This window comes from Mustela lutreola, chromosome 13, assembly GCF_030435805.1.
Source record: "Mustela lutreola isolate mMusLut2 chromosome 13, mMusLut2.pri, whole genome shotgun sequence".
NCBI classification, from domain to species: Eukaryota; Metazoa; Chordata; class Mammalia; order Carnivora; family Mustelidae; genus Mustela; species Mustela lutreola.
The window spans coordinates 63,088,485-63,102,176 of NC_081302.1; the positions used below are offsets into that span (position 1 = coordinate 63,088,485).

Genomic DNA, 13,692 nt, shown 5'->3' on the forward strand with positions numbered 1-13,692 from the left:
TATTTATTTCATCTCGAGTTCAAGGATGCAGCTTTGAAGGAGAAAGTCAGTGGAGGAGCTGTATTGTCATTTTATGGGTCTGGTCAGCCATTTCACCGAGTCTTTGGAAAAAGCCCTGCAAGATGGGAGAATAGAAAGCTCTCAGCCATTTCATCTCTCACCTCAACTTTTAGCCATCAGATGGAGCAATTCTTTATTGACCTAGGAACTATTAGTATTATATCATTTAAAGCTGAATTCTTAACTTGTGAAACATCACGTTTTTGCAATGTAGCTACAAATATTGTGGCTTAAATCACATTTTATTTTATTTTTTTTTCCCTACCCTTCCTGCTGAGGGACCCCTTTTACCATTTGGCCAGAATTACCATTAATTTACTGTGACTTATTATCCTTCCCAGACAGTTTTTCTCCTTTGATATTTTCTTCCATGGATAGGAGCCCATTTTGTATGGGCCATGAGACTAGTCTTTCACACACTGCTTTTTTTGTTAATTTCTGGTGAGTTGAAGTTGGAAGGCTCTCTCTTGTCAATCTCTCTATTCCCCCATTTCCCAAAAGGAAAGTCATTTACTGTAACAACAGACACGGGCATTGATATTCTCTTCAGTCCACTCCCTGCCTCCTTGGCCCTGCCAGGGCCTATGGGTAACCAGCCCAGGGCCTATTCCTGTGAGAGTGTCACAGTTGGGAAATGGTTTGAGGAGCATCAGAAGGCTCACCTACCAAAAGTCTTTTGCTACACACACACACACACACACACAACATACACGCACGCACACACGCACTCACACGGATTTGCTTGGTGTTTTACCAATAATGCTCCATTGGAGGGGTGGCTTTGTTTTTGGGGGCAGCTGGAAGCTAATGCCCTTTAGCTCTGGCAGTGCCCTGTCTAGAACCGTCTTGGGTTCAATTATATGTGTTCTAGAACAACAGGATTTCTAAAGTAAATTTCATTTGTTTATGGGATTCTCTGGGAAAGGTCTCTTCCTTTTGAGTTCTGGTGATGTTTTCTTCCTGTAAACGTAAAGTGATTTGGACTATAATGGTGACATTGGGATGAGTCTTCTAGTTCCTGTACACGGTTGGGGCCACAATCTATAAATTCCTTGATGACAGCTGTAATTCCTTATCTATCATTATATCACATGCCCAGAACGCAGTAAGCATTCTGCATTTTTGTTGAAAGAATAATAGGAAATCTAGTAAAAGGGCGAAGAAATCCAGAAAGAAAGAAATAGCAGTGTAGATGTCAGGGTAGCCTACGCAGTGTTGTAAAAAAGTCATTTAAGTCACATTCGGAGAGCAGTTTGTTTTCTAACTATTACATAAGCAGATATGAACTTTGGAGGAAATCACACAGAAGAGACTTTTTTATATGGTCAGTCAGGCAGCTAAATGATAAAGTTATTCTTGACCAGTTTGTAGCCCTTTGGGGTTTTGCTTCATAGGCTCATGCTTATATCTTAATACACCATAAGATATTTAAAACTTTTAACAGGAATAGCAAAAGAATAAGGCTAATACAGTAATAATCTTGTCACCTGAACACAAAAACAGTTCCATTTCTCCACGTATGTTTTTAGGTGACTGTGTACTTTATGTAGTTGTAATCACAATGTATTTTTTCTTTTGTTCTTTTCAGCTAACATGGTCATTTTCCACGAAATCGTTAGATTTTAATTCTGAATACATGTTACAGGCTTATGAGACCTTGCATCTTAAAACCTGCCTAGAAATTGTGCCGACATAATTGATGGGCTATAGGCGAGAAAGAATGACTTCCTTAGGGCAGCGCATTAAATATCATTTGACTACTTTTTGCAGCAGTGTCCTTTTGGGAATCCAGTTTAATTTTGTGGCTGATCAGGGTGAAGATATTCTGCTGTTCTGGTAGAAGTGTGGGGGAGGGGGGAGTTATTCTTTGTGTTTCCATTTTCTGAATATATCACGATTGAAAATTAGAAAAAAGCAGATACTTCATGTGGTTTGAAAGATCTTTTTTGTTGTTCAGGGTCCTTTTATAGAGAATTTAAAAATGCTACTAAGTGATCTGTTATGCAGTGGCTCTCTTAGTAGAACTTGAAATTCTTTTATAGTTTAGAGGTAATCTAAGTAGGGTATTTCAAAATAGGACTGCGTGTTTGAATGAAGTCTTTGAACCTTCTCTAACTTCTTTATTCCTGTGTGACTTTGAGTAAGACATCTAATCATAACTGGAAAGTAGGAGTAAGGCTGGCTGAGGCTGATTCTGATTATGATGATGAGCACTTTGTCATGTACGGGGCTACTGTGAGGGCGGAAGAGAAATTTAAAAATTGTGTTGGACTTGTTTTTAGAACAACTATTTCAGTGTAACGTAAATTGTCAACAGGCCCCATTCTTACGAGCCGGTGGCAATAGGGAAGGCAGGGATGGGGAAGCTATCTGCTCAATAAGCACTTCTTGCCCACACTGGCTTCAGGTTATGCTTAGTTTACTTCTCAGGTATACTCAGGTAGTAGCCAATTTTGCAGAACAGGGAGGCCCTACCCAGACTTGATTTCTTTCCTATGGAGCCTGGCTCTGTGTCCAGCTGGTTCCCCTAAACAAGACAGATCCTCCGTCTTTTTCACTCAGCAGTCTTCAAGGCTGAGAGTAAAAGACCTGTTCTGTTAGTCCACATGCCCCAAAACAATTCGGAATCAAAAACCAGATTTTTATACTAGTGTGTGTATGTGAGGGGAGGATGGAATTATAAGATCTTTCTTTTTATTTTTTCCCTAGTTGAGAAAAGATAGGTTGTTTCTAATAAAGATGGGGTTTGAGTGGAAGAGATAGATCGAGGGCAGAAGGAATACACAGCGCAAAATATTGTTAATCTAGTGAAGCAAATTCTGATTCCATACTGACGAAACAGCTGAGACCAAGCGCCTTGGAACTAGTCCAGTTTGAGATAATCTTACTTGTTATATTCATTAAAAGGATAACTGAAAAAACTAGGGGTTGGTTGTAAGATTACTGTTTTTATTTTTTGGTGAGTGGGCATTAAATGAACTGTTTTTCAGGAAATAGTGGGGAAAAAAATAGCCGCACACTCTTAGCTAGTTAGTCACTCCTGAATCGATGAGAGTCATCATTTTGTTAATTTCATCAACATGTTCATTTCTTTCAGCTCCATGTTCATGCATGTCTTTTAACCCGGAAACAAGAAGACTGTCCATAGGTCTAGACAATGGTACAATCTCAGTAAGTACACATAAATAAGATTTCCAATTGAAATACTTCCCTTCCTGTGGAATACGTGTATATGTATTATGATGAGAATGATTTATTTGTTGTTTTTTTCAAATGAACAAATTAGTTTTCTTGCTGAGTGAAGTGGAAATTGCAGTGCAGCAGATTATGGTGAAGTGTAGGGAGAGCTGATATCAGTCTCCGTTTAAATGTTGACAAGATTCAGCTTGCCTTCCCATGGACCCAGTGGCTAGAATGGGAGCTTTACGAGGCCCCTGAGTGAACCCTGTGAATCTGTGTGTTAGTGAGAGCACTCAGGGATACTCGAGGCTGTGATAAGATGGTTAATCATGGCATCATGTGCTTCCTCAGAAAAGTGACAGAACACAAGGGAAATGTCTTCTCAGACCAGCATGTCTGCTCTCTGATACTTGATGTTTTTTTCCTTTCCCTCTTCTTCTGCTCCTTCTTGTCTTAACTCCCTCTAGCTGTGAAGAGAGTCCTGTAAATTGTATGAATTTGTTAAAAAAAAAAAAAATCACAGAATCTACATTAGGCTTAGGGTAGAGTCAGATAAATGTTAGGCTTTTTTTTTTTTTTTTTTTTTTTTTTTAACTGTAGATCTTGAGGGAACTGAAGTGATTAGGGATTGGGAGTTTCAGGTTTTACTTCTTAACTTAAACATTTTTAAAAAAATATGTTTAGTTTCAGCTACTGTTTTAACTAAGTGCAACAAGATTGATCTGGCAGATTCTCCATTTTGGTAAATTATGCATTATTGCCTGCAGTCCTGACAAGAGAGGCCCTGCTTTGGGACTTGTGAATTAAAGGATCCTGTTCTGCCTGGCCACATTTCCCTAGAGGATGAAGGACCCTAAGAAGTCCAGGGCGTATGCCCAGCTTAGGCTCTCACGCCACCTACCCCCATGTTCTGAGTACCTGACTTGAATTTTCCTGACCCCAAACAGCTTAAAGTCTGTCGGCATGTACTGTATTGTGGAACTTCAAGGAGTCTAGAAATTATAAATTCCTTCCAGTACCTCCAGGTGGTTGAAGGTATATTTGTTAAGATTTGAGGAAGTGACCATATTTTATTTAATAGTTTAACTTGATATATAACTTTTAAATATTTAGACATATGGAACGTGGATTTCCATCTGTAATCATAACCTGATTCTTACAAGGGGTCTGAAGAGGTGGGCTTGGAATTTTTCATTTGGTCTTTAGTCAAAACATTTGTTTGGTAACTCTTTTTTTTTTTTTTTTTTTTTTTTTAAAGATTTATTTATTTATTTGACAGAGAGAGATTACAAGTAGGCAGAGAGGCAGGCAGAGAGAGAGAGGAGGAAGCAGGCTCCCTGCTGAGCAGAGAGCCCGATGCGGGACTCGATCCCAGGATCCTGAGATCATGACCTGAGCCGAAGGCAGCGGCTTAACCCACTGAGCCACCCAGGCGCCCCTGTTTGGTAACTCTTAATGGAAATTTTAACAGTATTATTAAATATGTATCTGCCTGTTGACAAATATTTATGGAATTTCTATAATGTCCAGTGCAGTTGGGAGGTGTGTAAACTCTGTCCTGTAGGAGGACAGCAGAGAAGTAAATGATACGGACCTTCATCTGGTTTGAGGAGAGTTATTTTTAAAAAGTGGGGTCTGTGTGGGATAAATTTATTTTTGAAAAATGAAGGGGGGTAACTGGATTGTTCAGTGAACTGAGGTTCACTGCAAAGGAAATCTGAAAAGATGAGCTAAGTTCTATATATTGTCCCAACAGTTCGTGGAATAGTATATGTAACACTCACTGTATATGTAACACTCACTCACTCCATGAAAAGACTTAAGTGTATATAACATATGGGTGAATCTTCGCATTTTTTGAAATCAGTGTAGGTGGTTCATTGGTGCTGATAAATTTGGCTTTAAAGGCGAGAAAGGTGACCAAAGTAAGTTATGGAGCATTCTGGCTATTTAATGTGTATAAGAGGAGAGACCAACTTAGCCATTATTTGTTTAGTGAATGAAACTGCCAGAGAAGTGGAACATAAATCAGGGGGGCTAGCTTGGGATGCTTTTGGTGTAGCCATACTGTGTGGATATCCCAAGCCTTACCTTACCCTGATCTCCTAGAAAAGATTAAGAACCCAGCTTCTATGACATAATTTCCTTAAAAGAACCTGTTTTATATTGTCAAAGCGGATGAGTTGTAGACACTGTATTCTCATTTGAAGAACTGTGAAGAGCTGATTTAGGAAAGACACACGGAGAGAAGGGCTTGTTTAAGGTTCCACGTTCTCACTGGGGTTAGGAATACTTACACAAAGTCTCAGCTTTCCGGACCTGAGAAATGCTATGCAGAGACTGCTCATTCTCTGTTCCCTGAGTATAGCAAATAAACTTTAAAAAGAAGTAACTAGTTAAATTTTGGGGGAGGGGATGGTGAACTTATTTAAAAAAAAAAAAAGAAAGGAGGACATCAGAATGTTAGTCCTCGTGTCTCTTTATTCTGCTGAATGAAAAAGATGGAAGAGACAGTTAACCTTACATAACTGAAATGAATTAGAGATGAAGTGTAGACAGCCAGTACAGACTATGGTTTCAAAAACTTGTCTGCAAAAGGAAGGAGAGGGAGGGTGAGCGCTGCAGCAAGATGAGACGGTAGACAAGCAGCAGGGGGTTCCTGAGCAACTCGGAGAATTTAGCTTTGGAGAAGAGTGGAGAAACTGTTGAGATAGAGAAAGGCTGAGGCAGTTGTGAGATGCAGGAGCGGAATGACCTTTTCAGTTTCTCCTGAAGTAGCAAGTTAGATCACCTATTCAGAGAAGCTAGAGGGGGTGAGGGTGTGTTTTCATGTCTGTACATTTCACTCTTGCTAGTCTTAGAACCCTGATCCCCTTTCTGCCATCTTGGTGTACAGAGTCCCAATTCTCTCTCATCACCTTGTTCGAACGTCATCTCCCTTTTCGTGCTTTGGTTTTTGTTTTGTTGGATGGTTCCTCAGCCCTTCCAACTGAAATGAATCACACACATTACTCCATGGGTTAGCTGTATTATATTGCTCATTTAACTTGTTTTATAAAAAGTTTTTAAGTCTGTCTCCTCCATTAAAGTGTTAAGTGTTGAGGAGTTGGCCCATTCCTTACTCATCGTAGTAGGGTTCCTTGTACAAATTAGGGACTCAGTGAATAATATGTTAGATGAGTTGCTGAATAAAGTACCAATGCTATTATTATTTAGTAGAGCTGGCTGTACTAAGTACCTGCTTGAATTCTGAGATAGTTTATTTGCATAATTCTGTTGCCATTCAAAATATTTGTCACAATAGGAGTAACTTCTGCAGTGGAAAACATTATGCCCAATAGTTTAATTCATCTTGAGTTTTCCAAAATGTCATCTGTTTAAATGTCAAAGAAGTCACTCATACTGTGCAGACTGCTATTCATGCTAAAGTAGGACTTAGAAATTTTCTTTTTTAAAATTTTATTTATTTATTATTTATTTGCAACAAAGCATGAGCAGAGGGAAGAGGCAGAGGGAGAGGGAAGCCCGATGCAGGGCTTGATCCCAAGACCCTGGGACCATGACCAGAGCCAAAGGTAGATGCTTAACTGACTGAGCCACCCAGGCGCCCTTTCCTTTCTTTTCCTTTTCCTTTTCCTTTCCTTTCCATTTTTAAAATACATTTTTTTAAAGTTTCTTTTTAAAATTTATTTATTTGACATAGACACAGTGAGAGAAGGAACAGAAGCAGGGTGGTGGGAGAGGGAGAAGCAGACTTCCTGCCAAGCTGGGAGCCCAACGTAGGGCTCTACCCCAGGACCCCAGGATCATGACCTGAGCTGGGTGGATACTTAACGACTAAGCCACCCAGGCGCCCCTTTTATTTTTTAAAGATTTTTGTTTTTAATTTATTCATTTGTGGGAGAGAGCAAGCCAGTGAGAGCATGAGCAAGGGGGAGGGGCAGACTCCATGCTGAGCTGGAAGCTGGACACTGGTCGGTCCCAGGACCCTGGGATTGAGACTTGAGCCAAAGGTAGATGCTAAGTGACTGACCCACCCAGGTCTCCGAAATTTTCTATCACAGTATATCATGTATTCTAGCCAACCAACAAATAAATCTAAAACATCAACAATGTGCAAAATATTTCGATTCTAACATATGGCTCCTGGTCTCAGAAAGCTTACTCAGTTGGGGGGAAAGGGGAGCATGAATTTGTGAAATAAGTAACACAGAGTAAAAAAAAAAAAAAAAAAAAATAACAGCCCCAGCAGCATTACACCAGTGAGCGCAATGCTGATGGGACAGTGGGGGCAGGGGAGCGTGGGACGTAATGGTCCAGGTCAGCCCCGTGGAGACAGGCTGTGAGCTGGGTTTAGAAGATGGGCTAGGATTTCGCTGGCTGAAGATAAGAAGGTAAGGTGTTTCAGGCAAAGTGAATGGCATAGGGGAAGAGAGCATGGTGTTAAGGAGAGGGCAAGAAGTGTTTGGAGAGAAATGAACTAGTCTGAGAAGTGGACTGTTAAATATACAAGGTGTCTGGGGTCCTGGCCCAGGATGAGTAGTTGACATTTGAAGGAGCTGGGTCCCCAACTAGGCAGCTCTCCCTCCAGCACCACAGAAGAGGATACACCACAGGTGTTGAGAGAGGATAATTGGTGAGGAAATGTCCACACAGAAATGAAAGAACTTCCTTAAACTAATTTTCGCCGACTCTACTGAATACTGGTTTAGTCATAGAGATGTATAGATGCTAATCTTCATAACTATATAGATTTTTCTGCTTCATCAGAACCGTTAGTGAGCCAAAGTTTTTATTGAAATCTTGCTGGATAAATGCATATTCATTGAAGCTCCCCCCACCACCCCGAGCAAATGATAAATCTCTGTTTTCTGAAGATTGTTTTCAAATATTTGTTTATGTTAAATTTAGGATGAGAAGGAAAGATTGATCTGTGTAATGGTGAGCATTCAGGATAATGGTTATTATATAACAGTAAGTGGATTTTTTTTTTAAGAATAAATGATATTGACCATGTATGGACTTATTGCTACTGTTTTGGTAGTTCTTGTGGTTATTATCTTCCTGTAGTATTTATTGGTGTTAGTTCACATAGTTGTCCAAGGGAATGAAAGGGGAAAGAGAACTGAACACTGAGCATGCACCATGTCCCAGACATTCTGTTTCATGTACATCCCCTCATTCCAGCATCACAGGAATGCTGTGATGTAGGTGGCATCACTCAGCATTTCTCAGAAAAGGACACTAAGGCTTGGAGAGCTCATGTGCTTCTCTAGCATAGGTAGCCAGGAAGCAGCTCTTAGCTGAGCTGGGAATTCTGGGTTCCCCGTGAAGCTTGGGGTTTCTCCTCACCCGTGCTGCGGTCCACTTTTTTGTCCAGAAAGATTTCCTGCTAAAGGCTTTCCATTCCCTGCCCATTTGTTCTTGGCTGATAGGCAATTATATCTCTACTTACTGAGTGTTCTTGGGCGTGGTGCCTCATTTGTCTGTGGGACTGTCTCCTTCACTAGACTCTGAACTGCCTGAAGGCAGAGACCATGTCTGTTTCAGCTGGTGTCCTAACAGAGTTCCCCTGGCTGCTGTAAATGCTTTGTAAAATGTCAAGTGAGGAGAGAAAGGCATTTCAATTTATGTCATCAGGTTGCTAACACCAGAGTCAGCCACTCAGCCGGCAAAGGTAAATTGCTCTCCACAGTTGACACAAGTGGGCGATTCTTGTTTACATGACTAGTTTGGGCATATGGAAGAATTTGATGTCCATACTCTGCTTCTTGAAATTCATAAACAGAGATTCACTAAACAAACAACTAAGAAACCAAAGCAGAGACAGAACATGTTCCTGACAGTTTGTGGGACCCAAAACGATGCTGTTAGTAAGTCATTCGTTGCCTCTTTTTTCACTTAGACTAGAAATCTGTTGAACTTTTGGGATTGCTGAAGAAATAGGCCTTCTCACATCATTTCCTATTATTTAGAGATTCCTGTATTACAGATTAAATTAACAGCTTTACAAGAGCATCACTCTTTGGTCCCCTGTAGTTATTCCTTATGGGGTGTGTTCTGAAACTGCTTCATGTAATGGAATTTGCAGGGGTATATGCCTTGGCAGGATCTCATAGATAGGGAATCTGTGTCACAGATCACAGGAATTACTCAGGCAAAGAGTCTGGTTGCAACAGGGAGGCAAAAAGTGTCTCCTTCCAGAAGGCTGATAGCTTTAAGGGAGAGGTATGTAGTTTCTGTGAGAGAGGATATTACTTTTCCAAGTAAAAGGAGAAATTACCTTTTTGAAAATACAGACCTTAACATCCACTAGAAGGAGACTGAAGAATCATTAGAGTTGTTTTGATCATCTGAAACCAAGATCTTGAACTCCACTAGTATTTTACCCTCTTCAGGAGGTCTGAGGTATTGTGACATTTTAGCAGTCCTCTTGTGTTGCCAGGAGAGCAAGATGAGTAATAGTTAGTTGTAGCATATTGATAGTTGGTATATTACTTTCCCTCCTAACAAAGTACTACACACCAAGTGGCTCAAAACAACAAAATTTATTTTCTCACAGTTCTAGAGACTAATCTCCAAAATCAGGATGTCAATAAAAGGAGAGAATCCTCCTTTTTTCCCAGCTTCTGGTGGTTGCTGGAAATCCTTGGCATTCCTTAGCTCATAGATGTGTCACCCCAATCCCTGCCTCTGTCTTCATGTCCTCTTCTCTGTGTCTCCATGTTTACACATGACTTTCTTATAAGGACAGCAGTCACTGGATTAAGAGCTCACCCTAATCCAGTATGATCTCATCTTAACTAATTATAACTGTAAAGACCTTCACTCCAAATGAGGTCACATTCTGAGGTTCTAGGTGGCCATGTGTTTTGGGAAGACACTATTCAACTCGGGATACCTGATAATATTGTATGTACAGTATTTCCCTAACAGTGTTCTAACAGTTGATTAGGAAATAATTTGGTGAATATGCAGTATGATACCTTCAGGAAGAGGTATCCAAAGATACTATCCTGTAGGCAGAGATAAGAAAATATTACAATTGAAAAACACCTGCATTCTTCTACAGCTAATGACACCCTCTTCTAGATTAAGTGACGTGTTGGTAGGTCACATGTTAAGATAGTTGGGCAGAGCTAGGATTTCTCTGATCTTTCTGTCAGGTTTTCATTTTATGATACCAGTTTAAACTTTTTTCATACAACTCAGACAGCCCAACCACAAGGAATTGCCCTAGGATGGTCACTAACGAATTGGAAGCTTGTGTCATTCCATGCATCTAGCCATTGCTAAAAAGATGAGTTTTTTTTTTTTTTAAGAGAATTTGAGCTTTTAATGTAATGAGATGTTTTGGATGAGTTGTTTATTACTGTGGGTTGTAATGAGCCTACAGGGACTGAACCCAAATGGTGAGGTCATGCTCTACAGTGATGACAGGTAGCCTACGAATAAAGCATTTCGGCTGCTACCCAAGTTGAGCTTCCAGCTGGGCCACCCTTGCTGGAGAGGTCCCGGTGAATTCCAGGTTTTGTACTTAGAGAATAATTTTTTTTTTTCCCTGCTTAGCAGTAAGGGTCCTGGGGTGCTGACGTGCTGCTTGCTTTCTGTGTATTCGTACAGTGTAATTCACTGAAGATGGTTTGTCAAAGGAGATACTTACTGTTGTTGTGGGAGGTTACTATGTCATCAGTATTTGTCCACACAAATACTGGATCACAGACCTTCTTAGAATGTCTCAAGGACCAGCTTCTCTGACATAACTGTCTCTTCAATGACATTGTACATGTCACCCTGTCATCTTTTGTTCAGTACCTGCATGTTCCCTAAAAACTCGGTCAAGTGGTGGTGAATGCAGATGCCAAGGGCATTCTTCAGCCCGGGATTATTTTATGGCATCTCCATTGCACTTACGAATTTTTGATGGCCTTCGTGGTCCCCCTTTTACACTGATTCTGTAGCATGCATATCTGTAGGAACACCCAGATTGCCCTGTGTTTTAAATTGGTGGTGAAGTGATCGGGTTGAATACATGGTAGGTTGAAGTCATTTATACACTATCTCCAGAAGTTACTGGCCACAAAGGAGGCCTTATGAGCACATTGTATTACTATTTCAGAAGGTGGTCATCTTCTTATCTTGGCCACATAAAGTAGTTTTTCTGTGTTCAAGAAAGGCAATGGCTAGGAATTGATGAGAATATTAGGTTCTGAGTAACTTTCTCTTAGTCTTATACCTCAATAATCTCTCTCTCCTCCCTGGATCCTGCCCATTGGTTTTATTTTTGTTTTTTAAAGATTTTATTTATTTATTTATTTATTTAAGATTGAGAGAGAGAGAAAGAATGAGCAGAGGGAGAGGATGAGGGAGAAACAGACTCCTGATCCACGTGGGGATCGATTCCAGGACCCTGGGACCATGACTTGAGTTGAAGGCAGACACTTAACCAGTTGAACCACCCAGGCACTCTGCCCATTGGTTTTTAAACATACTTGAGGTTTATGGGTTTTTACAAAAATATTTATTTATTTGAGACAGAGCGAGAGAGCGCAGAGCGAAGAGGTAAAGGGAGTGAGAGAGGGAGAACCCCAAGCAGACCCCGCTGAGCTGCAGAGCCTGATGTGGGGCTTGATCTCACGACCCTGAGATTATGATCTTGAGCCTGATCAGGACTCAGGCACTTAGCTGACTGTGCCACCCAGGTGCCGCTGTTTTTTTGTTTTGTTTTGTTTTTGTTTTTAATGAGAACAAAGACTTCACAGCTCTTCCCTATCCACCTAGTATTTCCCTACTCCCCTTTCCACCCCCTGCCCCCAGTGACTCGGACCGGACCCCTACATTTCGGCTGCCAGTGCCATCAGTCTATCCAAATAGCTCCGGTGCTGGTTACAGAAAATCTCCTTGTGAGTCTGTCCATCTGACATTCTTAAGTTGTCATCCCTGCAGCATTTATCTCTGCTCTTTCTTCCTGAAATAGTTTCTTTACGCACATCCACAATCCTGTACTCTCCTGGTTTTCTTCCTGTTTTCTGCCTATTTTGTCTCCGTTTTCATCAAAGGATGTCCATTAGCCAGCTTTGGTTTGGTATTGGAGTTTCTCCACATTCCTTCTAGGCCTTCATCTCTCCTCTCTCTGGGCTGTCTTTACTTGAGTCATGGCTTCATTTATACATATGACAGTAACACTTAACTTTTTTATTTCTTTTCAGACCGTTTCTCTGACATTCCCATTCCTTCATATTTCCTGTTGAGAACCTCAAAGGAACCTGCAGTTCGCTAGGTCCAGAATCAGACTCATGTGCCTCCCACATACCTAGTCTTTCCCAGAGTTCCCTATTTCTGTGAGTGTAACCACTGTCCACTCGGTTGCATGAGCTGGGGCTCTGTGGAGTCATTCTCCTTCCTCTTTGCTTGACTCTGCCCAGTCCATCACTGACTGGTTTTTACCTCCCAAATACCTCTCAGCTTCCACTCCATCATCTTTCTCATTATCATCAACTCCTGTCACCACCACCATCTCCCTGTTCATCGTCTCCTCCTTGGACCCTCCATTGAGCTCCTCACTGGTCATCCCGTATCCATTCTGTCTCTTCCAGTCTGGTTTCCATATTGGAGCTAGAAGGATCTTTCCAAAATACACATTTCATTTTGTCCTATCCCCTGCCAAACCTCTCCAGTGGCTTTCCCTTGCTCTTGGGCATAGGCCCAAAGCCTTCCCATGGCTCGTGTGACCCTGCTGGATCTGGTCCTTTCCTCCACAGCCTCCTTTTGCTCAGTGCCCTCCCTTCTGGAGTTTCAGCCTCAGTTACTCTCAGACGCTTATGCTCAACCAGCTTCGTTCCTCTCAGGGAGGTCTGCCTTGAGTGAGCTTCCTTTCTCCTTTCCTGCTTAACTCTCGTCCTTCAGATTTCAGTTTCATTTTTATTGCCTTGGGGAGGTCTTCCTTGGTCTTCCAGCAGTTCCATCCTTGAATTATAAATGTTCATAGCACTGTGTGCCTGTCCTCTGTAGCGGCTGTCTGAGTTGTCATTTTATACTCGTTTGTGTGATTACTTGATGAATGTGAATATTCATCATAAGCTCCACAAGGCAGCGACCGTGTCTGCTTGACTCTTCGTTACATCCCTGACACCCAGCGTGGTGCCCATGAATTGCAAGGGCTCTGTAAATATTCACAGACAAACTAATGAGTGCATTAATTACCATCGTCTGTTGCATGGACAGTATATAGGGCTAAGACCACGGGCACTGGAATTAGACTGCCCGAGTTCAGTCACAGCTCTGTTCTCCCAAGTGGTATCACCCTGGGCAGGTTGCTTTACTCTCTGTGCCTTAGTTTTCTCAACTGTAAAATGAGAATAATAATTACAACGATTTTATCGGGTGGTTGTGAGGATTTTCTGACATGGTACACATACAAAGCTCTTAGAACAGTACCCATGCATGTCAAGT

General features: G+C 41.3%; 1 protein-coding gene across 3 annotated transcripts in view; it reads left to right on the top strand.

The window, feature by feature from the left end:
• WDFY2 (WD repeat and FYVE domain containing 2) overlaps positions 1-13,692 on the top strand; it is a 179,064-nt gene that overhangs the window by 86,138 nt on the left and 79,234 nt on the right. For all 3 annotated transcript variants that reach the window (XM_059143771.1, XM_059143770.1, XM_059143772.1), the window contains exon 3: positions 3,158-3,231. In XM_059143771.1, the coding sequence (XP_058999754.1) occupies positions 3,158-3,231 (74 nt within the window). The remainder of the gene's footprint in view (positions 1-3,157; positions 3,232-13,692) is intronic.